Raw genomic sequence first — 27,495 nt, forward strand, 5'->3', positions numbered from 1 at the left:
TCATCAACAATTATATATTTTAATTAGGCAGACTACGAAGAACACATTAACATCCGTAGGCCTATAGCTGCTATAACTATTAATGCCTACTCTGCTAACTATATACAGAAGCAGTTAGGAACATTATTGGCCCTTCCCTTCCCTTCTATAAATCATTCTTACTTAATTTCAACTTTTCTTGTTAATTTTTCCATATTTTTCTAATCTAATATCTTTTGGTTTCCTTAAGTTCATCATTTATTATTATTATTATTATTATTATTATTATTATTATTATTATTATTATTATTATTATTATTATTATTATTATTCAACTGTTTACCATTTCTCTAACTCATTTTTCATTATTTTTCAACTTTAATTATTTTTCTCATTTTCCTTTTTATTCATATTTTTCTAACTCAATTTCTACTTCTAATTTCATCTTTAATTTTTTTTATTATTACTATTCACCTTTATAGTATTTCTCTAACTGATTCTTCAATATTTTTCAACTTTATTTAATTATTTGTCTATTTTTACTTCTCTTCATATTTTTCTAACTGAATATCTTCTTTTCCTTAACTAATTATTATCATTATTATTATTATTCACCTTTTTTGCATTTCTCTAACTCATTCTTCATTATTATTCAACTTAATTTCATCATATTTGTCTTTTATTCCTTTTTTCGTATTTTTCTAACACAATTTCTTTTATTTTCTCTTATTTTAACATTTTTCTCCTTCTTCCTCTCTTTATTGCATTTCTCTAATTCATTCTTCATTATTTTTCAACTTTCACTTTTTCCTAATTTTACTTCTTTTATCATATTTTTCTAACTCAATTTCTTCTTCTAATTCCTCTTATTTTAACATTTTTCTCCTTCTTCCTCTCTTTATTCAACTCTTTGCCATTTCTCTATCTCATTCTAAATTATTTTCATTTTTTTATTTTTCCTTCTTTTTCATATTTTTCTAACTCAATTTCTTATTATTCATCTACTTCCTTAATTTTCCAGTCTTCCTTAATTCCTTTTTCATCCTTCTCTCTCTCCATTCCTTCCTTTATCAATCATGTCTATCCACCTCCTTCTATTTCCTTCTATCTTACATTATACATATTCAATTTTGTTCTACATTATCTATTATTATTCTTTTAATCTTCCATTTCTTCTTCCGTATGAATTTCCATGTTATTTCTTCAGTGTTCTCTCTCTTCCTTCAGTCTCGGGTCACGCCAGGTCACGCTAGGTCAGGTCAGGGCAGGGGAAGGATGGAGGTCTTCTTGAATGTTCACGGGACAATTCTGGAAGAGGGGAGGTCACACACACACACACACACACAAACACACACATGCTCTATGCTCGGAAAGTTATAGATAGAAAGATAGATAGATAGAAAGATTTTATGTATGAAAGGAAATGCCCAAAACTCCTATGAAAGCCTTGTCAAATAAATGTTTTCTTAGGGTCATAAAATTACCCCTGGAAATGCCCACAACTCCTGTGAAAGCCTTGTCAAATATGTGTTTTCCTAGGGTCATGGTACAGAGGAAGGGTCAAACTACCTCTGGAAATGCCCAAAACTCCTACGAAAGCCTTATCAAATATGTTTCTTTAGGCTCACAGTACAGAAGAAGGGTCAAACTACCTCTGGAAATGCCCTAAACTCCAACGAAAGCCTTATCAAATATGTTTCTTAAGGCTCACAGTACAGAAGAAGGGTTAAACTACCTCTGGAAATGCCCAAAACTCCTACAAAAGCCTTCTCAATCATTTTTATTTAGGCTCACAGTACAGAAGGGCTAAACTACCTCTGGAAATGCCCAAAACTCCTACGAAAGCCCTGTCAAATACATGTTTCTCAGGGTCACAGTACAGAGGAAGAGTCAAACTACCACCAGGCTCATAAAACTACCCCTGGAAAGCCTCGTCAAATGGGGCAAGTGAGCGAGCGAGAGAGAGAGGAAGAGAGAGAAATAGAAAAAGTCCGAACAGCAAGTCATTTGTACAACCCTAAGAAGTATTAGCCTCGACTTACAAACTACTGCCTATTGACGACCTGAAGAAGCTTACAGAAAAAGCCTTAGTCACCGAGCTAATACCCTGCCATTGAAAGTGATACCCTGAATACAAGGAGAAGATTATGTTAGAAAATTAGCAATAGGAGGTTATTAGGTGAATGAGAGGTTTTGAAGAGGAAATGGAGGAGGAGGAGGAGGAGGAGGAAGAGGTGAATGAGAGGTTTTGAAAGGAGGAAATGGAGATGGAGTTGATTTTGGGATAGAAGGAGGAGGAGGAGGTGAATGAGAGGTTTCAGAAGGGAGGAAAAGGAGGGAGATTATTTTGGGATAGGAGGAGGAGGAGGAGGAGGAAGAGGAGGAGGAGAGATGCTGGGTATATAGGAATGAAGATGAAGAAGAAGAAGAAGAAGAAGAAGAAGGAAAAGAAGAAAAGGAAAAGAAGAAGAAGAAGAAGAAGAAGAAGAAGAAGAAGAAGAAGAAGAAGAAGAAGAAGGAAAAGAAGAAGGAAAAATTAGAAGCAGAAGAAGAAGAAGAAGAAGAAATAGAAGAAGGAAAAATTAGAAGCAGAAGAAGAAGAAGAAATAGAAGAAGGAAAAGAAAAAGAAGAAGAAGAAGAAGGAAAAGAAGAAGGAAAAATTAGAAGCAGAAGAAGAAGAAGAAGAAATAGAAGAGGGAAAAGAAGAAGAAGAAATAGAGGAAGGAAAAGAAGAAGAAGAAGAAGAAGGTTACAAAAAAAAAGGGACTATCAACATTAAAATCAAAAAATTCTAACATGCCTTCACAAACCACTAACTCACTAACACACACAAAGAGCAAAATAAATAAGTTAAACAAATCCAAAATATATTAACAAAAGTCTATCTATATATTAAAATGTCTAACTGTGCTAAGAAAACAATGATAATATTAATAATAGTAACAACAACAATGGTGTATTAGGGAAGGCATTATTGAAAGCTCGTAACCACACACACACACACACACACACATCAAAGCACATTCTACATTACTACTACTACTACTATTACTACTACTACTACAAGCACACTCTTATAAGTAAAAGCACTCTATTAGTAAAGCATTTTCATATAATACCTCTCTCGTCCAATTTCTTATACATATCGACGTTATAAACTGCTTGGAAAAGTTTTGTTTAGTCGGCGCAACATCTGTGGTCATATGCCGGAGAGAGACAGAAGGGGAAGCAATTATAGGAGAAGGGTACAGATCCCAGGAGACGGGACACAACCCCCATTCACTGCTGGGTGGACAGGGGCGTAGGGTATCGGAAAAGCCGCCCAAATTTTTCCACTCCGCCCGGGAATCGAACCCGGGCTCTCTTGGTTGTGAGCCGAGTGTGCTAACCACTGCACCACGAAGCCCCCTCTAAATTGCCTGTTTGAAAAGCCTCTCATAGTTGAAGTTGCTGTGTTTTCGTGGACCATTTTGCGACCCCAGTGTTGGTCTATTTTTCCTTTTTTTTCATATTTTTCTAACTCAATTTCTTCTTCTACTTCCTCTTATTGTATCATTTTTTCTTCATATTCATCTTATTTGCATTTCTCTAACTCATTCTTAATTATTTTTCAACTTTATTTTTATCATTTTTCTGTTTTTCCTTCATTTTCATATTTCTCTTCAACGGAAAAATCACCCTCGAAAATCCAGCTAATTCTCTCTGTGGCCCTGGGAATGATCGTACGGGAAGTTGCTGGGATTTCAATGGACTGTTTTGTGACCCCAGTGATAGTTTTACACAACTTCTGCACTTTGAAAGGGAAAAATCACACTCAAAAATCCACTTAACCTTCTCTGTGGCCCTGGGAATGATCGTACGGGAAGTTGCTGGGATTTCATGGACTATTTTGTGACCCCAGTGATAGTTTTACGCGACCTCTGAACCTTGGACGGAAAAACCACCCTTGAAAATCCAGCTAACCTTCTCTGTGGCCCTGGGAATGATCGTACGGGAAGTTGCTGGGATTTTCACAGACTATTTTGTGACCCCAGTGATAGTTTTACGCGACCTCTGAACCTTAGACGGAAAAATCACCCTCAAATACCCAGCTAACCTTCTCTGTGGCCCTGGGAATGATCGTACGGGAAGTTGCTGGGATTTCATGGACTATTTTGTGACCCCAGTGATAGTTTTACGCGACCTCTGAACCTTGGACAGAAAAATCACCCTTGAAAATCCAGCTATCCTTCTCTGTGGCCCTGGGAATGATCGTACGGGAAGTTACTGGGATATTCATGAGACAGCACAAGGGCATAAAAAAAGGAAGCAATAATATAAAAAAAAGCCCGCTACTCGCTGCTCCTGTAAAGAATCCAAAGAAGTGGCGGAAAGACCAGTCAGTTACGTGAGAAGAGGTGTCCTGATAAGAGAAGATGGCGCCACTATAAACACTTGCTTGCGCCATGATGGGCTGGGGCCGAACACCATCTAGGCCCCTCAAGTAAGCCTACCAGTGCTATAGACATACAGAAAAAAAAAACTTCCTCTTGAAATATTTTAGTGGCTGCATAAAACTGAGATGAGTAAGATGATACACATTTGAACTCCTTTTGGTCTGAATTATAGTTAAGGGCCGGTAATTCGCATAGAAAGGACTCTTGCCCACTCATGTTCCGCAGCTAGAGGGTTAATCATCTCTGGGGTCAGGGGAAACTGTCTTGGTGGAAGAATAACCTTGTCAAGTCATCCACACACAGCCTTCCATTGCAACACACACACACACACACACACACACACACACACACATCTATCCTTCCTTTCCTTTCCTTCCCTTTTCCTTCCTCCTCCTCTTTTTCCTCCCTCCACCCACACACACACACACACACACACACATCTATCCTTCCTTCCTTTCCTTTTTCCTCCCTCCACCCATACACCCACACCCACACACACACACATCTATCCTTCCTTTCCTTTCCTTCCCTTTTTCCTCCTCCTCTTTTTCCTCCCTACACACACACACACACACACACACACATCTATCCTTCCTTCCTTTCCTTTTTCCTCCCCCCACCCACACACACAAACACACGCACACACACACTATAATCCACCCCCAATCTCGACACCTGAGGCAAGACTTAACCAGCACATAAAAACACATTAAAACACCTTGCAAATGGATTACGGCTGAGCACACGACGACCTTAAGATCTGCCACCTTGAAAGTCATTCTCAAGGGGATTACGTAGAGAGAAGATTCATGGCGCAAGAGTCTCTGAGCAACACGCGACTGGCCTCGGAGATTGGCTTAAGTCAGGTGACCGGGTTCTTAAATAGCTTAGTCAGGGATTATGTTATGTTACGCTATTATGAGAATTGTTCAAGGCCACAGAAAACCATCCTAGGGAACTCTGACAGCAACACCGACGAGAGAATTTCCATGCAGAAGTAATTTCCGAGCAAGGCAATAGGTTAAGTTAGGTTCCACTCCACTCAATAAAAATCAAGTCTTCGTTTGTGGTTCAGAATCTTTTAAAACCACCACCAGGGCCAGAAAGCCATCCTAGGGAGCTGACAGCAACTCCTACGAGAGAATTTCCATGCAGGAGTAATTTCCGAGCAAGGCAATAGGTTAAGTAGAAACCCACCCAGGGCCAGAAAGCCATCCTAGGGAGCTGACAGCAACTCCTACGAGAGAATTTCCATGCAGGAGTAATTTCCGAGCAAGTCATTTTCTCAGGTTAGGTTCCAGTTAACCAATAAAAGTTTAAGTCTTCATTTGTGGTTCAGAATCTTCTAAAACCACCATCAGGGAAATCTGACAGCAACTCTGACGAGAACATTTCCATGCAGAAGTAATTTCCGAGCAAGTCATTTTCTGAGGTTAGGTTCCAGTTGAGTCAATAAAAGTAAGGTCTATCCTAGTCTTCTCTCTTTATTAATTAAGTAGGTATGACACCAGATGACAGACGTAGGTACATTGACAGGTCCTAGTGTAACACATCACCAGAGTTATCAGATCAACGTGAATACCTGACTCGTAGAATTTGAAACTGTCTTAACTAACTCACTCACACACACTCACTACTGTTTCTCTCACTGCTGTCTCTCTCAGATGAAGAAATAGTTTAGTTTTGATATTTAAGAAGAAATTTTTGGATGAGGACAAGTCATAATTATAATCAAAACTGTCGTAACTAACTCTCTCTCACTGCTGTCTCTCTCAGATGAAGAAATAGTTTAGTTTTGATATTTAAGAGGAAATTTTTGAATGAGGACAAGTCATAATTATAATCAAAACTGTCGTATCTCTCTCTCTCTCTCACACTATCATTGCTGCCTCTCTCACTGCTGTCTCTCTCAGATGAAGAAATAGTTTAGTTTTGATATTTAAGAGGAAATTTTTGGATGAGGACAAAAAGTCATAATTATAATCAAAACTGTCGTATCTCTCTCTCTCTCTCTCTCACACTATCATTACTGGCTCTCTCACTGCTGTCTCTCTCAGATGAAGAAATTAATTATAATCAAAACTGTCGTAACTAACTCTCTCTCACTGCTGTCTCTCTCCGCTTAAGAAATAGTTTGGTTTTGATATTTAGGAAGAAATTTCTGGGTGCCGAATAGACATGATCCTGACATCTGTGCCATTAAAAGATGTTGACAGGCAAGTTATGTTCTTTTGTTCCTGGTCAGCTGACAGAACAAGACAGGTGACAGGGTAGCAATTCAACAGCATGTATTTCCGACGCAACACATATTAGGGGGTGTTGGGATATGATGATGTAGGATGTTTTAGAATGTATATAATATAGGATTAAGTGAGTATACCCTAGTGAGTGAGAGAAAACGTAGCTCCGTCCACTACAATATTCCTCCGCGGTCTCCTGTTTTCTCTCTCACTCACTAGGGTATACTCACTGAATCCTATACTATATACATTCTAAAACATTCTATATCATATCCTAACAAGGGTGACTGGAGAGAGACAGGGAGAGGCTTCACCCTTCACCTTCAGCTCCTAACACTCCATCCTTCCTTCACACACTCACACAATAAATACATAACAAACCTCAACACCTCCACCACCATCACCACCACCAGCAAAATAAAGCTTTCCTCACTAATAGGTAGATTTAACACTTATAATTAGGAACAGCTATTGGACTATGGAGTTTTGATAATGTACACAGTTTCAGATGTACACTGTTTTAAATCACCCATTAATGTTTCAAATTGTCATATACATACACAGCTTCATATACGTAGTTTCAGATTCTCTTCTATATGTGACCTTAAGGAGTTTAAATTACAATAGAGTTTCAGGTTGTCATATAAGGAGTTTCACATTCCCATAGAGAGTTTCCGGTCATACTTAGCTTATTAATCACATCAATATTATTTTTTTCAATTATCATGTGTGTGAATCAGGATATTATAATGAGGTTGATATATTTAGCATAATTATCGCATGAATCATATTTTTTTTGTGTGTCAAGTGTGTGAATCGCATCGTAATTAAACTTAAGTGAGTAAATAATGAGAGGAAATTAAATGTCTATGAATATCTTGTTATTATTTGAGTAAGTAAATTATCTCATCGTCTGAGTATATAAATTAATCAGTATATTTGGTTATTATATCAGGTTATTAAAATGCCGCTGAAAAATGAGTAATTATAGTTAATATCATCATCAATTAATTGGTATTTCTTGTTAACCGAGTACAAATTAATCAGTATATTTGGTTATTATATCAGGTTATTAAAACGTTGCTGAAAAATGAGTAATTATCTACTTATTATTACCCTCATTAATTAATCAGTATTACTTATTAACCGAGTACAAATTAATCAGTATATTTGGTTATGGTAAAGTTAATACTTGGTTGCAATAACATTGGTGATATAGGAATAAAATTAAGTCACTAACATATTTGGTTAACGAAACTGAGTGGGTGAATCGCATTTGGTTGTTTTTATCATAGGCGGATAACACAACCGCACACACACACACACACACACACATATATCTAAGCAAGGTAGTGACTCAAAATCATGTATGTAGACTTTGAACGAAACACAATTAAAGAAAGCAGCAACTGTATGTGTTCTCCGCGCAACTCAAATTACTGACTCGCCAATATTTGCTCTCGACGTAACACAGAACTCATGACTCAACAATTTGTATTCTTGGAGCAACACAAAAAAAGACTATTTGCTCTCGATGTAACACAAAATTCATGACTCGGCAATCTTTATTCTCGGAGCAACACAAAAAAAGACTATTTGCTCTCGAAGTAACACAAAATTCATGACTCAACAATTTGTATTCTTGGAGCAACACAAAAAAAAGACAGTATTTGCTCTCGACGTAACACAAAATTCATGACTCGGCAATCTGTATTCTTGGAGCAACACAAAAAAAGACAGTATTTGCTCTCGATGTAACACAAAATTCATGACTCGGCAATCTGTATTCTCGAGCAACACAAAAAAAAGACGGTATTTGCTCTCGATGTAACACAAAATTCATGACTCGGCAATCTGTATTCTTGGAGCAACACAAAAAAAGACAGTATTTGCTCTCGATGTAACACAAAATTCATGACTCGGCAATCTGTATTCCCGGAGCAACACAAAAAAAGACAGTATTTGCTCTCGACGTAACACAAAATTCACGACTCGCCAATCTGTATTCTTGGAGCAACACAATAAAAAGACAGTATTTGCTCTCGATGTAACACAAAATTCATGACTCGGCAATCTGTATTCTCGGAGCAACACAAAAAAAAACCAGTATTTGCTTTTGACGTAACACAAAACTCATGACTCTGCAATCTGTATTCTTGGAGCAACACAAAAAAAGACCGTTTTGCTTTCAACCGAACACAAAATTCATAACTCGCCAATCTGTATTCTCGGAGCAACACAAAAAAAAAACCAGTATTTGCTTTTGACGTAACACAAAACTCATGACTCTGCAATTTGTATTCTCAGTGCAACACAAAATGGACTCACTCAACCAATCTGTATTCTCAACGCAATACAAAATTCATGAGTCAACAAAATTTGCCTTTGCCGGAACACAAGCTTACTGACAACTGGCCCACCAATACATACATACAATACTTTCAATGCAACACATAAAGGGGTGACTAAGCTATCTCTACCCTCAGCGCAACACAAAATTTATGAGTCACCAATATCTGCCTTCGATGGAACATAAGATGACTGACTGACTCCAATACGTAACAAACTTCCAACCAGGGTTCCAAATTATCATACTCAGCCACCCAGCACATCATATTTTCCGGTTTCTGAGTCACAGCTGTCGAAAACAAACACCAATAACTAATGCTTTTAATGATAAATTTAACTGTAATTTCATAATCTGTGTGGGTAGGAAGGTTTTTGGCCCTGGGACTGATAAATGCGATGTTTTGAGTACGATAATTTGAGAACGCTGCTTCCAACGCAACACAAAATTACCGACTCGTTGAAACACAGAAAAACTCACCATTCTGTGTCGTCAGCGCAACACAAGCCACGATATTTACTTCAGCGGAACACAAAAAGAGGTTTAGCAATTCAACAGTATGTATTTCCGCCGCAACACAAATAAGGGGGTGACTAAACAATCTCTACTTCCAGCGCAACACACAAAAAAAGGAGCAAATTCCGCCGATATATACTTTTAACTCAACACAAAAAAATTACTGACTTCCGACGCAACACAAAATAGGAACAACAACAATAAGTACTTGACGCAACACAAGACCACAAGGAAAATAAAAATAAACCACAACCATCGCCGCCTCGACAGAGACATGTACGTACAAATACACACACAAACACACCTTCTTAGGCATCATTTTAAAGCTTCCAAACACTAGAGGATAGCGTGTGTGTGTGTGTGTGTGTGTGTGTGTGTGTGTGTGTACCTCTTTATACCTTTCGAAATGCAAGTTCACATAATCTCTCTGATACGCACACACACACACACACACACACACACACAGAGTAACTACAGCTATTGATAATTTTAGGCCCAATTTTAACTTTTCTTTCTGCCGTTCTTTACGAGACTGACATTTCGCTATGCCGAGAACTCAATTTATGCTTCGATGTTTATTACTGCAAAAAATTTATAGATGAAACGAATGACTGACAACCGCTATCTCTCTCTCTCTCTCTCTCTCTGTGTTAGTTCGTCTGTTCTTTGCCGCGAAAATATACAAGCGAAATTAACATGGCTGGTTACGCTCTGCTATTTCCCTCAACATTGGTATAGCTTATATTTTTCAACATATTTATTGATTATATAATTTAACTCAATTGTTTACGAAATACCTTACATCACCTAGACTGTATTTACGACGTCTGGAGTTACGAATTAAGCAACCCTCCCTTCGATTAAAAACACCCAAAGTCATCTCTACGTAATAACTGATAGCCTCGTCAACCTCACATCACTCAACCAGGAATTACGCCTCCCTAAACATCTCCTCCATCACCTCCAATATATACATACAAGCTCCACCTTATCATATATACACAAGCTTGACCTTACTATACGTTAACTTCAAGACATTCATATGCAAGGTTGAAAGCAGTGCAGGTTAGTTAGGCGATGGATGGCAATTCGCAGGTCAATTTTGGTGCAAGGTTATGTTTGGCAGTCGTATTTTATTTATATTTACAAGTATTTTTTTTGTGCTTGTGTTGGGTTGAGGTTGATTTGGTTGAGGTTGGTTAGTTGGGTTGCGATTTGGTGTGTGGGTTGACCAAAAGAGAGAGAGAGAGAGCGAGAGATGATGGTTAATTTTGGCGTATAATAATAATAACAATTAGATGCAATTACCCCATGCTAACACACACACACACACACACACACATACACAGACACACACACACTCAAATTACAGAGGAAACTAACCCAGCCATATTTAAACACACACACACACAGACAACCGTAAGCCCAGCAACCAAGACTCGTAACCAAACACATTCTGAAATCATCCAAATTTTAACCCATTCAGAAACTCAAATCCCGAAACAACCAGAACTTCCCTTTGACAGAACAAGTAACTGTATGTATGTGAGTGTATATGTGTGCGTGTTTGTTTGTTTGTGTTTGTTTACTTTACGTACAGTACGCGCATGGTGTTGGTGAACCCAGCACCCTTCTGCCAGCCGGTGACGACAACCACGGGATCGCCGGACTTGACGAATCCGCTCTGCTTGCCAAATGCCACGGCGTAGTCCACTCGAGCGTTGACGTCATCCATCCAGTCCTCAACGCGCTCAGCTGTGGAGGTAAGGTGGTGAGTGGTGGTGGTGGTGATGGTGGTGCAATTGGTGATATGGTGATGAAAATTAGGGATGTACTGATGTATTGGTGGTATCGGCTGATTTTACGAGTATTGGTATCGGTTGATTTTACGAGTATCGATATCACCAGATTTTACGAGTATTGGTATCGGCAGATTTTATGAGTATCGGTATCGGCAGATTTTACGAGTATCGATATCACCAGATTTTACGAGTATCGATATCGGCTGGTTTTACGAGTATCGATATCAGCATTTTTTACGAGTATCGGTATTGAGTGATTTTCTGCCAATACTACCGATACTTGAAGGAGTTTTGTACGTCATCGCATGTCACTCATTGCATATAATTTTGTTCAACAGAAATTGGATTTTCAAAACTGTTGAAAAAATATTAGAAAAGTCTAATCATCTTGCATCATGATACTATACACAGTTTGAAATTTCCTGCGATTTAATTTTCATCACTTTAAACGATAAGATTCACATTACTTTGAATATAAGTATATAATATTTAGTATACAGTATAGCCTTTGGGATCGCGGACGTGCACAATACAGGTTTAATAGCTTCGGCGCGGGACTGGCTCCCTAACTTGAAAATGATTACTGATGGTGGTGAACAGTGATGAAATTGGTGATATGGTGATGAAAATGGTGATGACTGATGGTATTAAATGGTGTTGCGTATATTCAGTCCTCCATACAATTAGCTGTAGGTTGATGGTGGTGGTGGTGTCGGTGGTGAGATCATGGTGCCAATGTGGTGGTGTTGAAATTACTGGTGATGAAATAAGGTACTGGTGGTGGTGGTGAAATGGTGATGAACTCTGAAATGGTGGTGGTGTGTACTGGTGGTGGTGTTACTAAATGGTGATGAAAAATATTGTTGATGTGCTTTTTGGTGGTGAAATTACTGGTGATGAGTGGTGATGGAACAAGGTACTGCTGGTGGTGGTGGTGGTGATGGTGGTGGTGGTGGTGGTGGTGGTGATGGTGGTGGTGATGGTGGTGGTGATGGTGGTGGTGGTGGTGGTGGTGGTGGTGATGTATAATTATTAGGTTAGCTTAAAAGAAACTTAAGTCTAATAAAATCAAAACACACATTATAATTATCAAAGCATTATTATTATTACAACTATTATTATTATTATTATTATTATTATTAACTTTATCACTATTAATATTATCACTCCATCCACCTCATAACCAATTAAAATTATATTACGACACCAAAACCAATAGAAACTGAATTATACGACCTTCCCATCGATTATAAAAACCAAATCAATCTCTACGTAATACCCGATAGCCTATTCAACTTATATGACGACACCAAACCCAATAGAAACTGAATTACGTATATGACCTTTCCATCAATTATATAAAAACAAATCAATCTCTACGTAATACCCGATAGCCTATTCAACTTATATTACGATGACAAAACCAAAAGAAACTGAATTATACGACCTTCCCATCGATTATAAAAACCAAATCAATCTCTACGTAATACCCGATAGCCTATTCAACTTATATGACGACACCAAACCCAATAGAAACTGAATTATACGACCTTCCCATCGATTATAAAAACCAAATCAATCTCTACGTAATACCCGATAGCCTATTCAGCTTATATTACGACACCAAACCCAATAGAAACTGAATTATACGACCTTCCCATCGATTATAAAAAAACAAATCAATCTCTACGTAATATCTGATAGCCTCCTCACCTTATATTACGACACCAAAACCAATGGAAACTGAATTATACGACCTTCCCATCGATTATAAAAACCAAATCAATCTCTACGTAATATCCCATAGCCAATTAAGCTTAAATTAAGACACAAAAACCAAAAGAAACTAAATTATACGACCTTCCCATCAATTATAAAAAACAAATCAAGCTGTACGTAATATCCGATAACCAATTAAACTTACGTAACGACACCAAAACCAATATAAACTGAATTACGTATATGACCTTCCCATCGATTATAAGAAAGAAATCAATCTCTACCCAATAGCCTATTCAACTTACATGACGACACCAAAACCAATGGAAATCGAATAATGTAACTTTTCCCTTTGATAATAAATACCAAATCAAACTATACGTAATATCCAATAGCCTCATCAACCATATATTAAGCAGACGATTGTTTACGAAAAAGCTTACATTACATAGATTTACGAATTACGAATTGATGGATCGAATACCAAATTTTTTAAACCAGATATTAAAAAATTTTGCTTTGTTGTGAAAAAATCTTATTACCTGTGATTAGTAACATCGAACTATAAAGAAAAGATTATAAGTCATTTAAAGGAACACTTGTTAACACACACACACACACACACACACACACACACACGCTCTTTTTCTGTATTTCACAACTAGGTACACACACACACACACACACACACACACACACACACACAAGTGCTAGTAGTAATAGTAGTAATTAATAGTAATGTCTTAGTAAATAAAACACATTAGTACCTATTAAACACACACACACACACACACACACACACACACACAGGAATATGACGTTTTAATGAATGAAAAAAACTGAATTAGGTCAAATGTCTTGGAATTGACTGAGTTATAAATACAAAAAGTGAGATATTGAGAGAAGGGGAGAGTACCTACCATCCTCCTCCTCTGCAATGAGATTGGTATGCATGCAAGGGAACACACCAATTGAATTACTAACACCACCACCACCACTGCTACTACTACTACTACTACTACTACTACTACAGACCCATCCCCAGCACTGAACAAAGGTTAGGTCTTTTTCCAGTGATTGTGTACACCCCCTCGGCCAAATTCCCGATACCCAAGAGCAGCGTCCAAACTAGCGCGATCTTCATGCCTGTGGTGACAAAATGTTTAACCCGGTAGCAGCAGGGATCATGTTTCTTAATGGTCCCTCTAAGCGAGAAAAATGAGAAAAAATCACCCCTCACACAAACCATTTCATAATATATATCAAAGCATTTGTGATCAGTTTGTGTATCATCTATTTTGGGGGGTTAAAATCATGGTACAAATTTGGCCCATCGCTGCTACACGGTAAAGACACAAATTTGGCCCGTCGCTGCTACACGGTAAAGACACAAATTTGGCCCATTGCTGCTACACGGTAAAGACACAAATTTGGCCCATCGCTGCTACACGGTAAAGAGACAAATTTGGCCCGTCGCTGCTACCGGGTTAAATAAGAATTCACAAACTTTCATGTTAACAAAGACTCGCAAGGAATGGACGTGTTGCAGGTTGTGTAGAAATGTACATTTGTGGCCGTGTGAGGAGTGCAGAGTGGCCGGCAAACCAAGTCAGAGTAGCTTAGGGTTCGTGATTTTGAAGACGTGACATTTTTGGTGCAATTTTCTACTCAATACAAAAATCTTACTTTCCATTCCAGTTTTTTTGTTTTGATTCTCAGAAAATGGACCTTTTGGCAGATGAGGGTATGGCCCTGTACTACTACTACTACTACTACTACTACTACTACACACACACACACGCACACACACACAATGTACGCTTAAAATGAGCATTCGTTATATGGAAATTTTGAGGTGATTTTTCATTTTCTCTCTCTCTCTCTCTCTTTCTCTCTAGTAAGCAGGGTGAGTACAGTAACCCATTAATCACAAAATAAGATGAAAAAACAAACAAAACACAAACGCATATTAGTCACACACACACACACACACACACACACACACTAACGTACCCTTCTGAGGCACTGCATTGCGAGCGCGAGTGGAGGAAAAAAAATATGTATCAGACACAGGCTTTTCAAATTGTGAAGTACACACACACGCACACAAACACAGGTTTGAGTGGGTGTGTGTACGTCCATGTGCGTAAAAATGAGTTTCCTTGTGCTCATGTGCATTTCTCTGCCTCAATGTTATCTCAGCTATTGTCATCATCATCATCATCATCATGTAAAATTATGATCACCAAAACATTCTGAGCCTGTCAATATACTGGTGGCAAGCAGTGAGTGGGTCCTGCCCAGTGGTGCAGCCAGGGCCACCATGCCAGGGGTACTAGGGCCCAGGTTATCAGTGGGGGCAAGGATTATCAAATCTGAATGTTGCCTTTTCCTTTTCTCAGACAATACACAATTGGTCCAAACATTTTTTGTTGGTGCCAAGGCCCGGGGCTACACCACTGCTCCACTGTCCCTGGCTGTGTCCGGCCACACACTGGACCCCAGGCAACACATTACTGATTTTTTCAGGACACATCCCGCCAGGAAACGCCAACGCTATTTCAACAACTTTTTCTTTTCACATTCAAAATCATCTTCCTTTCCTCATCTCTTCCCTTCCCTTCCCTTCATCTTCAACACACACACACACACACACACACAGCTAACATGCTCACAACACTTGGATGAATGGATGGATGCAACACAGAAAATTTAGAAAAATAAATAAACACACATACACACACACATACACACACACACACACACAGGCCAATTCCACAAGTATAAAAACACGACAAACACTGTAAAAAAAAAAATTATAAAAATGTAAAAAAATGTTTACGAATACAAAAACTACACAATACACAAGAGAGAAAATGGACACAGAGAAAATAAAGGAAAGGGAAACTAATGCAAAAAAAATGATTGTACAAAAAATAAAATAATAAAAAATTGAAAAATCTGAAAATTATATATATAAAAAAAAATTAATTAAGACAACGAATTTTGACGCCACTCCATCTGAACTCCACTTAACACTCTCTCTCCCACTCCACAATCAACTCCACTCCCTCATTCTTCTCTCCTCTGCTCCACCTTACTTCTTCCACTCCACTCTTACCCCTCCACAATCCACTCCACTTCACTCCTCTCTCTCCTCTCCCACTCCACAATCAACTCCACTCCCTCATTTTTCTCTCCCCTTTCTCCCACTCCATCTTCTTCCACTCCACTCCACTCGACTCCATTCTTACCTCTCCACAATCTACTCCTCTCCCACTCCACTCCTCTCTTTCTCCCACTCCACAATCCACTTCATCTCCACTCCTTTCTCCCTTCTTCCACCCAGTCATGTCAATCCACTCCATCTCCCACTCCACAATCCACTTTTCTCTTGCCCACTCCACAACAGTCCACTCTCTCCTCTTCCACTTGTCCCTCTCCCTGCCCACTCCACCACTCCACACTCACTATACCAACTCTAGACTCCTCCTCCTCCTCCACCTTAAATGTTCAATATTCTTAATCTTCCTCTTCCTCCTCCTCCTCCTCCTTCCTCTTCCTCCTCTAACTAGCTAACCACCATAACTCACTCCCAGTCCTCCTCCTCCTCCTCCTCCTCTTCTTCCTCTTCCTTCTCAAATGACTCAATCAATACTCCTCCTCCTCCTCCTCTTCTTCCTCTTCCTTCTCAAATGACTCAATCAATACTCCTCCTCCTCCTCCTCTTCTTCCTCTTCTCTCTCAATTGAATCAATCAATACTCTTCCTCCTCCTCCTCTTCTTCCTCCGAGCTAAACCTCAAAACTCACTCCTCTTCCTCCTCCTCCAAAAACATTCTACCTTAATACTCAATCTTCCTCCTCCTCTATTTCCTTCCCTACACAAACTCCTCTTAAATATCTTCACACTACCGACCCTTCCTCCTCTTCCTCCTCCTCCTCCAAAAACATTCTACCTTAACACTCAATCTTCCTCCTCCTCTATTTCCTTCCCTACACAAACTCCTCTTAAATATCTTCTCACTACCAACCCTTCCTCCTTCACCTCCTCCTCCTCCTCTTCCCCCACCCCCTCACCTGTGTAGAGGATGGGGATGATGCCTCTGTGAAGGTGCGCCTGCCGAGCCACCTGGGGGAAGCGCGTGACAGCCATGATGGGGCAGCGAGGGCGGTACTTGGACACCAGGTGGGCGGACCGGCCGGTGGTGGTGATGACGATGATTGCCGATGCCATGGCCTTGAACGAGGCTTCCACCGATGCGATGGCGGTTGTGTGGGTGGAGTCCGTTGGCAGGAAGACCTATGGGGTGGGGGGGAGAGAAGCCGGGTGTGATTGTAGAGAAATGGATGCAATAGGAGAGAGAGAGAGAGAGAGAGAGAGAGAGAGAGAGAGAGAGAGAGAGAGAGAGAGAGAGAGAGAGAGAGAGAGAGAGAGAGAAAAAAAACTCCCATGACAAAAAATAAATAAAAAAAATAAATAAATGAAAACCATCTATTATCATTATCTATTATTATCTATTACCTATTATTATTATCATCATCATCATCATCTATTATCTATAACCTATTATTATTATTATCTATTATCTATTATCACCTATTCTCATCATCTATTTACCTGCTGGGAGAGTTCCGTGAAGAGCTGCTTGTGCCAGAGAGCAGCCTCGGCCTCCCTCGCAATATTGGCCATGGTCCGCACACACACCAGGGGGTAGTCTCCCTTGGCTGTCTCCCCACTGAGCATGACACAGTCCGCTCCATCCATGATAGCGTTGCCCACGTCGGACACCTCGGCGCGGGTAGGGCGAGGCTTCTTCACCATGGACTCAAGCATCTGGGTGGCGCAGATGACGGGCTTGCCGACCTGATGGGGAGAGAGGGGAGGGTTAGGGTAGCTTAGGGTAGGGTAAGGTAGGTTAGGTAAGGAAGGCTACATTTGGCAGGGACAGAGATAGTTTTGGCAGGGAGAGTGACAGGGAGAGAGCTAGACTTGGCAGGGAGAGAGAGATGCAACAGGGACAGAGGCAAGGAGATAGATAGATTTGGCAGGGAGAAACCTAGATTTAACAGGGGCAGAGGCAGGGAGGGAGCTACATTCAACAGGGACAGAGGCAGGGAGAGAGCTAAATCTGGCAGGGAGAGAGCTTGATTCAACAGGGACAGAGGCAGGCAGGGGGCTACATTCAACAGGGACAGAGGCAGGAAGGGAGCTACATTCAAAAGGGACAGAGGCAGGGAGAGCGACAGGGAGGGAGAGATTCAGCAGGGAGAGCGACAGGGAGGGAGAGATTCAGCAGGGAGAGCGACAGGGAGGGAGAGATTCAGCAGGGAGGGTGACAGGGTAAGTACAACCTCCCCTCACCTTGTTGCACTTGGCCAGCATCTGTTTCTGTGCGATGAAGACCTTCTCGGCGGGGATCTCAATGCCCAGGTCACCGCGAGCGATCATGATGCCGTCCCCTTCCTCGATGATGGAGTCAATGTTCTTGCAGCCCTGGTGGTTCTCAATCTTGCTGATGATCTTGATGTTCTTGCCCTCCTCACCTGGGGGAAGGAAGGGGGTGGATGTTAGGTCAGAGAGAGAGAGGGAGAGAGATGTTATGTTAGAGAAATTATGTTACAGAGAGAGACAGAGAGAGAGACAGTGTTAAGAAGGGAAAGAGAGACAGTGTTAAGAATAGAGATAGTGAGAGACAGTATTAAGAAGAGATAGTGAGATAGTGTTGCAGAGAAAGAGAGATAGTGTTCCAGAGAGAGAGAGAGAGAGAGAGAGAGATAGTGTTCCAGAGAGAGAGAGAGAGAGACAGACAGACAGAGACAGTGTTACCAAGACATACAAAAAAAAATAAATAAATAAATAAATAAATAAAAAAAATAAAAATAAAAATCATAAAACAGATCGCACAAAACCCAACGTAAACAAACATCGGCAGACTCACCCAGCACGTTCCGGATCTCCCTGACCCCGGCCGCGTCCCTGATGAAGGACGCGAACACCATATCCACGCCCATCTTGACCCCGAGGAGGAGGTCACTGCGGTCCTTCTCAGACACGGCGGGCAGGTCAACGGGAACGCCGGGCAGGTTGACCCCTTTCTTGCTGCCCAACATCCCGCCGTTCTCGACCTCGCAGACAATGTGGTCGGAGCCTGGTGGTGTGTGGTTGATTGTGGTTAATAGTGGTGGTGGTGGTGGGGGAGGGAGAGGAGGAGGGGGAGGAACAGGAGGAGGAGGAGGAGAAGAGAAGGAGGAGGTTTTCCCTATGAAGATGAAGCTCAAAGTCAAAAACACCATTATTTCTATTACTATTATTATTCTTATTAGTAGTAATAGTAATAGTAATAGTAGTAGTAGTAGTAGTAGTAGTAATAGTAGTAGTAGTAGTAGTAATAGGCTTTTTGTTTTCTTTTTGTTTTCTTTGCACATAAGCAGGAGCAGAAGTAGTTGCATAAGGGATTGGATTGTACACATAGTAGCAGTATAAGGGATTGAATAGTCCTTGCAGAATCAGTATAAGGGATTGAATAGTAGTAGAATCAACATAAGGGATTGAACAGTACACATAGTAGCAGTATAAGGGATTGAATAGTCCTTGCAGAATCAGTATAAGGGATTGAATAGTAGTAGAATCAACATAAGGGATTGAACAGTACACATAGTAGCAGTATAAGGGATTGAATAGTCCTTGCAGAATCAGTATAAGGGATTGAATAGTAGTAGAATCAACATAAGGGATTGAATAGTACACATAGTAGCAGTATAAGGGATTGAATAGTCCTTGCAGAATCAGTATAAGGGATTGAATAGTAGTAGAATCAACATAAGGGATTGAACAGTACACATAGCAGCAGTATAAGGGATTGAATAGTCCTTGCAGAATCAGTATAAGGGATTGAATAGTAGTAGAATCAACATAAGGGATTGAACAGTACACATAGCAGCAGTATAAGGGATTGAATAGTCCTTGCAGAATCAGTATAAGGGATTGAATAGTAGTAGAATCAACATAAGGGATTGAATAGTACACATAGTAGCAGTATAAGGGATTGAATAGTCCTTGCAGAATCAGTATAAGGGATTGAATAGTAGTAGAATCAACATAAGGGATTGAACAGTACACATAGCAGCAGTATAAGGGATTGAATAGTCCTTGCAGAATCAGTATAAGGGATTGAATAGTAGTAGAATCAACATAAGGGATTGAACAGTACACATAGCAGCAGTATAAGGGATTGAATAGTCCTCGCAGAATCAGTATAAGGGATTGAATAGTAGTAGAATCAACATAAGGGATTGAACAGTACACATAGCAGCAGTATAAGGGATTGAATAGTCCTTGCAGAATCAGTATAAGGGATTGAATAGTAGTAGAATCAACATAAGGGATTGAATAGTACACATAGTAGCAGCATAAGGGATTGAATAGTCCTTGCAGAATCAGTATAAGGGATTGAATAGTAGTAGAATCAGCATAAGGGATTGAATAGTACACATAGTAGCAGTGTAAGGGATTGAATAGTCCTCGTAGAATCAGTATAAGGGATTGAATAGTAGTAGAATCAACATAAGGGATTGAATAGTACACATAGTAGCAGTATAAGGGATTGAATAGTCCTCGTAGAATCAGTATAAGGGATTGAGTAGTAGTAGAATCAACATAAGGGGTTGAATAGTACACATAGTAGCAGTATAAGGGATTGAATAGTAATAGTAGTAGTAGCATCACCATCAACAACACAAGTCTCTTTTGGGTACTCTTTACTTTTTGAGGGACCGGCGATTAGCGACCTTTTTATTTTTTATTTTTTTTGGTACCCTTTTTGTTGCCCTTAAGTCATATCCCTCGATGTAAAAAAAAAAAAAATAATAATAATAATAATAATAATAATAATAACAAAGTATTCCTCACCGATCTCCTTGGCGATGAGCGAGATGAGCCCGTCGTCAACGTAGATCCTGTTGCCAACCTTGACCACCTTGGTGATGTTGATGTAGTCCAGGTACACGACATCGGCCGTGCACTTCTCGTAGAACTCCTTGTCCGTGGTGAGCTTGACCTGGCCGCCGACCTTCAGTTCGATCTCCGCCGACGCTCCCTGGGAAAGGTCAGGGTAGGTCAGGTCATGGTGGGGTCATACGAGGGTTGGTTGTGTTTATGGAGTCAAGTATAGAAATGGAAAAGAAGGAAGAAAAAGGAGAAGAAAAAGGAGAAATAGAAAGGTCAGGTTAGGTCAGGTCAGGTCATGGTGGGGTCATACAAGGGTTGGTTGTGTTTAAGGAGTCAAGTATAGAAATGGAAAAGAAAAAGAAAAAAAAAAAAAAAGAGGAGAAAAGGAAGACACAGAAAGGTCAGGTTAGGTTAGGTTAGGTCAGGTCAGGTCATGGTGGGGTCATACAAGGGTTGATTGTGTTTAAGAAGTCAAGTATAGAAATGGAAAAGAAGGAAAGAAAAAGAAGAAAAGGAGATAAAAAAGGAAGAAATCTAAGACACACACACACACACACACACACACACACACACACACACAAAAAAAAAGACCATCACCCCATACCCCAGCGCCACACCCCATGGCAAAACTCACCCCCTCGAGCAGCCCCGTCCTGATCTCCGGCCCCTTGGTGTCGAGGGCGATGGCAACGGAGTGTGGGTAGCCAGCCTTCTTGGAGTAGTTCTCGGCCGCCTTACGCACGTTCTCCATGGTCTCAGAGTGGTACTCGTGGGTGCCATGCGAGAAGTTCATGCGTGCGATGTTCATGCCAGCCTCCATCATCTGCTCCAGCATCTCCACGGACCGCGACACTGGGCCTGGGGGGGTAGGGAGGTGGGGTGTTAGAGTGTGTGTGTGTGTGTGGGTGTGGGTGGGTGTAGGTGTGTGTGTGGGTGTGTGGGTGTGTGGGGGGGGGGGTAGAGGAAGGGATGGAAGGGACTTTATGGGGCAAGAAATGATGGGGCATTTATGGGTAGGAAGAGGAAGGGGAGAGAGGGGAAGGGGAGAGAAGGGAAGGGGAGAGAGGGGAAGGGGTGTTAGTGTGTGTGTGTGTGTGTGTGTTGAAATTCCTCACCGATGGTACAGATGATGCTGGACAGGCGCTGTGAGAAGGGCCGTGAGTCGATGTCCAGCGCACACATGTGGTCAACGCATGTGTAGGCGTTGGCGGCCTCCAGCTGCATAGGCTGAACCTTAGACATCTGTGGGAGAGAGAGAGTTGGAAAGTTTGGTTTAGTCAGCGCAACATCTGTGGTTATATGCCGGAGAGACAGAAGGGGAAGGAATTATAGGAGAAGGGAACAGATCTCAGAAGACGGGACACAACCCCTGATTAATACCTGGTACCCATTCACTGCTGGGTGGACAGGGGCGTAGGGTATCGGAAAAGCCAGGGGAAGAGAGAGAGAGAGAGAGATTGGCGCATAATATATAGGGAAGGGAAAGACATAGAAGTGAGATAGAGGCCTTACATACCTACATTTGTTAAGGCTTTGGTAAGGCTATGGGAAGGCTTTGGTTGAGGTTGTGGGTACTGGCAAGGCTTTCATTGAGGTTGCGGGTAGCTTTAGTAGAGGTTGTGGGCATCTGATAAGGCTTTCATAAGGGCTGTGGGTGTATGGCAAGGCTTTCATAGAGGTTGTAGGTAGCATTTGACAAGACATAGAGTTACAATCCCTAAACTATCCATTGAAATGACCCTAACATGCCCTAAACAGCCCTAACCTAACCTAACTTAACCTCACCTAACCTATCCTTACCTGGTCCATGGCTGCGGTTGTGGCCCTTCTATGCACTGCTAAACACACACTGCCACTAACTTGCCCTCCACAGTGCCAGGGGGTCACAGAAGGGCACCCTGCGACCTTGCCCGGCACTCCCTTAACCCAGTGCCAAAAGGGGAGGGAGCGAGTGCCAAGGAAGGGGGAAATGAGTGTGTGTGTGTGTGTGAGTTTGTGCATGCGTGTGTGTGTTTGTGTGTGTGTGTGTGTGTGTGTGTGTGTGTGTTATTTTTTATGTATGTATGTGTATTTTCTGCTTATGTGTGTGTGTGCGTATCGCAGTGAGACAGTACTGGTGTGTGTGTGTGTGTGTGTATAGGGCTTCAGAAAAGAGCCTAATCTCTCACACATAAGACATACATTCCCCCCTCTCTCTCTCTCTCTCTCTCTCTCTCTCTCTCTCTCTCTCTCTCTCTCTCTCAACTAGAAATAGATTTGGCACCAAGTCTGACAGATGCCAAGCTGTTCCCCTTTCTCTCTCTCTCTCTCTCTCTCTCTCTCTCTCTCTCTCTCTCTCTCCGGCTAGACACATTTAAATACCTTTTTATTAACTAGTATCTCATTCTTATATTAGCTTTTTATTATGTCAATTTTGAGCAGAATATTACGAAAAGGAAAAGAGGAGGAGGAAAGAGAAAAGGAAGAAGAAGAAGAAAGAGAGGAGAGAAAAAAGACGAGAAGCAAAGGAAGAAATAAACTGAAGAAAAAGAAAAAAATACAAAGAACAGAATAAGAAAAGAAAGAATAATAATAATAAGAAGAAGAAGAAAAGAAAAAAAGGATAGAGAGAAGAAAGAGGAAAAGAAAAAGAAGAAAATAATGATAAAAGAGAAATTAGACAAAGAAGAAAAAAATACAAAGAACAGAATAAGAAAAGGAAGAAGAAGGAGAAGAAGAAGAAACAGGAGAAAAGAAGAAAGAGAAGGAGAAGAAAGAGGAAAAGCAAAGGAAGAAAAAAATTGAAGAAAAAAGAAAATAATAATAGAAGAGAAATTAGAACAAGAAAAAAAATATATAAGGAAACAGAAAACTCACAAAAAAGGGAAATTAAGAAAAATAAACAAGTATTATTAAAATTCATTATACCTAACGACCTAACCTAACCTGACAACCCCATTGTTATTAGTTTTTTAAGTCCCTTGCAAAGCTATTATCTCGAGTGTTTCCTGCCCCTCAGAACACAGTGTTGCCAGGCACTAAGCAACATGAAGGCACAATATTGATCAGCTGTTGCAGTGCCGGTGCCAGAGAGTGCCAGCCCCTCCCTTCCCTCCCTCTCATTAACTCTACTCACCACCCTATATGTCATTCTCTCTCTCTCTCTCTCTTTTACTACCACGATAATTATACTTTCTCTCTCTCTCTCTCTCTCTCTCTCTCTCTCTCTCTCTCTCTCCGTACCATGAATTAGACTTTGCTTCCTCTGCCGGTCGGAGACGTCCTTTAAGCCCCCACCACTTCACCTCTTTTTCCCTTCCCTGCCCTTGACTTCACACACACACACACCATGACATTTTCTGCTTAAACTCCATTGTATTTGTAGTTGAAAACGGATATTATAAACCTAACAGTCCAACCTAACCTAATGCCTGTCATGTCCCTCACAAACTCAAACTCACAGAAGAGTTCCAGAAGAGGCTTACAGAGATCGATTGGGTGGTCACCATGGTCGAAGTGTCTGGACCCGTGCCCAATATCAATGGCTATGATGTGTTCTAGTTTTTGTCTCTGTGATCTCCATGCCTTATCCAGTGTATTTTCAAAGGTTTTAACTGATGGTGCACTCACTACTGCTTCAGGGAGGATGTTCCAGATGTCCACCACTCTTACAGAATGAATATTTTCTTATATTTACGTCTGTACAGCACTATCATGAAATATATTATAATTATACTTTCTATATCCCTAAGAACCCTGTTATAATTATTCTTAAAAGTGTAAAAGTCCCTCAGAAGCCTATTATATTTACTGTCCTAAAGTAACTCGGAAAACTATTATAATTATTCTTTCTATGTCCTTCACAACCCCATTATAAATAGTTGTAAGGTAACTCAAAAAACTATTATAATTACTCTTTCAGCGCACCAGAAACACACCATGACATTTTCTGCTTGTCCTCCAAAATATACTTGTAGTTGACATGTACTTGTAACCCCAATACACGGAGAAGTACTAAGGAACATTTGACCCCCTTATAATTAGTTTTAAGGTAACTCAAAACACTATTATAATTACTCTTTCAGCACACCCAGAAACACACCATGACATTTTCTGCTTGTCCTCCAAAATATACTTGTAGTTGACACCTAACCCCAATACACGGACAAGTACTAAGGAACATTTGACCCCCTTATAATTAGTCTTAAGGTAACTCAAAAGACTATTATAATTACTCTTTCAGCGCACCAGAAACACACCATGACATTTTCTGCTTGTCCTCCAAAATATACTTGTAGTTGACACCTAACCCCAATACATGAACAAGTACTAAGGAACATTTGACCCCCTTATAATTAGTCTTAAGGTAACTCAAGAGACTACTATAATTACTCTTTCAGCGCACCAGAAACACAGCATGACATTTTCTGCTTGTCCTCCAAAAATATACTTGTAGTTGACACCTAACCCCAATACATGAACAAGTACTAATGAACATTTGACCCCCTTATAATTACTGTCTTAAGGTAACTCAAAAGACTATTATAATTACTCTTTCAGCACACCCAGAAACACACCATGACATTTTCTGCTTGTCCTCCAAAAATATACTTGAAGTTGACACGTAATCCCAATACATGAACAAGTACTAAGGAACATTTGACCCCAAGTACAAGTATCTACAAGTACATAATAGTGAACTTAGACACATGTACAAGTCCGATGCTCTCAATAAAACCTAAAATATCAAGACAAAAAGAAATTACGTCATAGTATTTCCAAACCGGCCATTTCATAACACCCGTCATTTCAAGGCTATTTTATCGCTTACCTTGCCTTCCTTGATGCTCCTGCGGGGTTATAAGGATCTCCAAGGGTTCCTGCGTGATCCTGAAGGCGCGGGGCGGGGGAGTATTCTGCAGGAGTGGAGTAAGGAGACTGAGAAGGGAAGGACTTCAGGGGCGCCGGCGGTTTCCTTCCTTCGACCTTGGGGGTGTTCCTATGCCGGCCCCGCGTCCCGACTCTTGCACGGAGATCATAATTACTCCTATTTCTCCATTATTACACCATTTACATATACTCCCTGCAAATAAAAAGACGTATAATTAAATGTATAATAATCATACAAACGTAAAGATTTCAACGTTCTGTGGTTATTGTGTTTGAGGTTATTATTACACGGAAGTGTCAAGGGAATCGGACACTGTCTTTCCCAAGTGACATGACTGAGGCGAAGACAAAGCCACTCGTCCCGATCTCTTTGTGAACATCATATTTCCTCATTTTTCATCATTAAAATTTTCGTTTATAGCTACTTATCTATACCAGAAACATCAATTTATTACGATTAAACAAACACGTTACTGCAAACACCCTCATGGTGTGTAAATAATGGATTTGTGGATAATGATGAATTTAAGTATTACAGGAATCGGACACTGGCTTTCGTCCCAACACGTTTTGATATATAATAATTTCGCTTATTTAAGGATAGCCAGAGTGTTTTTTAAGCCTATAGAGCAACTTAAAGGATAACCCTATATATAATTAATGGGTACACGAGGGTGGAGAGTGCAGTAATCCTTATTAAATATATTACTGAACGTTATTGCATGAAAATATTAAAAGAATCGGACACTGGCTCACAGCATCACAAGCTTGGCGAGATAAAACACCTCGGTATGTCCTATTTTAGCCTTACATAAACAATACATGACAGTTTACATATGAAAAAATCTGTATTAATTATTTATCTGGGCTTTGAAATGGTCAGAATATATTGCAATGTCCGTTAAAGCGATATTTTTGAGGTTATAGCCGAGTAGGAGGAGTGCCAAAGTGCCATGTCATTGGCACTCCATGGTTCAGGACGTTCCCGCAGTGCCAGACATGCGCTGATTGCGATTGAAGTGCCATTTTCTACTCTAGCTCATCCCTATGCCATCCAAAGTCCCTATGCAAGAGTTAACCATGCAGAATATCTCCATTCTTTCATTCCTTTCCCTGCATACCACTTCTCAGATGACCTCTCTCTCTCTCTCTCTCATTATAACAAAAGTCCATGCAGTGTTCCTATATACATTCCTTATAACACCCCACACCATATCAGAACACCTCCTTTGCCTGAGAGCATCTACAGCTATCACACACACACACACACCATCATCTCACCCATCATTCATCAGATATATACGTGCTCTGTAAACCATGCATGCAGTAAACCTCTATCTCATCCCTATGCTGTCCAAAGACCCTATGCAAGACTTAATCATGCAGCATATACCTTCATTCTTTCATTTCTTTCACTGCATGCCACTCTTCAGCTGACCTCTCTCTCTCTCTCTCTCATTATAACAAAAGTCCATGCAGTGTTCCTATATACATTCCTTATAACACCCCGCACCATATCAGAACACCTCCTTTGCCTGAGAGCATCTACAGATATCACACACACACCATCATCTCACCCATCATTCATCAGATATATACGTGCTCTGTAAACCATGCATGCAGTAAACCTTTGTAA

At 40.4% G+C, this 27,495-nt stretch overlaps 1 protein-coding gene and 1 long non-coding RNA gene across 6 annotated transcripts; both read right to left on the reverse strand.

Moving 5' to 3' along the window:
• On the reverse strand, positions 1-25,972 carry LOC126984377 (pyruvate kinase-like). Of its 5 annotated transcripts, none has more exons than XM_050838009.1 (11): positions 25,801-25,972; positions 22,106-22,232; positions 21,625-21,848; positions 20,952-21,138; positions 18,982-19,191; positions 18,405-18,586; positions 17,661-17,906; positions 17,120-17,342; positions 15,054-15,065; positions 11,118-11,274; positions 1-1,287 (listed from the first exon to the last, which is right to left on the reverse strand). In XM_050838009.1, exons 2-11 carry the CDS (start codon positions 22,230-22,232, stop codon positions 1,275-1,277), a joined length of 1,581 nt encoding a protein of 526 aa, XP_050693966.1. In that variant the 5' UTR covers positions 25,801-25,972; the 3' UTR covers positions 1-1,274. The 5 variants fall into 5 exon arrangements, 3 of the variants coding, with proteins under 3 accessions (XP_050693966.1, XP_050693964.1, XP_050693965.1); XM_050838007.1 differs by lacking the exon at positions 25,801-25,972 and adding an exon at positions 22,791-22,935; XR_007736612.1 differs by lacking the exons at positions 1-1,287; positions 25,801-25,972 and adding exons at positions 7,744-8,177; positions 22,791-22,936 and having other exon boundaries at positions 8,761-11,274.
• LOC126984378 (uncharacterized) lies at positions 1,294-5,589 on the reverse strand. The gene is made up of 3 exons (XR_007736613.1): positions 4,077-5,589; positions 1,715-3,943; positions 1,294-1,631 (listed from the first exon to the last, which is right to left on the reverse strand). It is a non-coding gene; the product is annotated as an uncharacterized LOC126984378 (long non-coding RNA).
• Positions 25,973-27,495: the final 1,523 nt, after the last annotated feature.

The sequence above is a fragment of the Eriocheir sinensis genome, chromosome 57, assembly GCF_024679095.1.
Source record: "Eriocheir sinensis breed Jianghai 21 chromosome 57, ASM2467909v1, whole genome shotgun sequence".
Lineage (NCBI taxonomy): Eukaryota > Metazoa > Arthropoda > Malacostraca > Decapoda > Varunidae > Eriocheir > Eriocheir sinensis.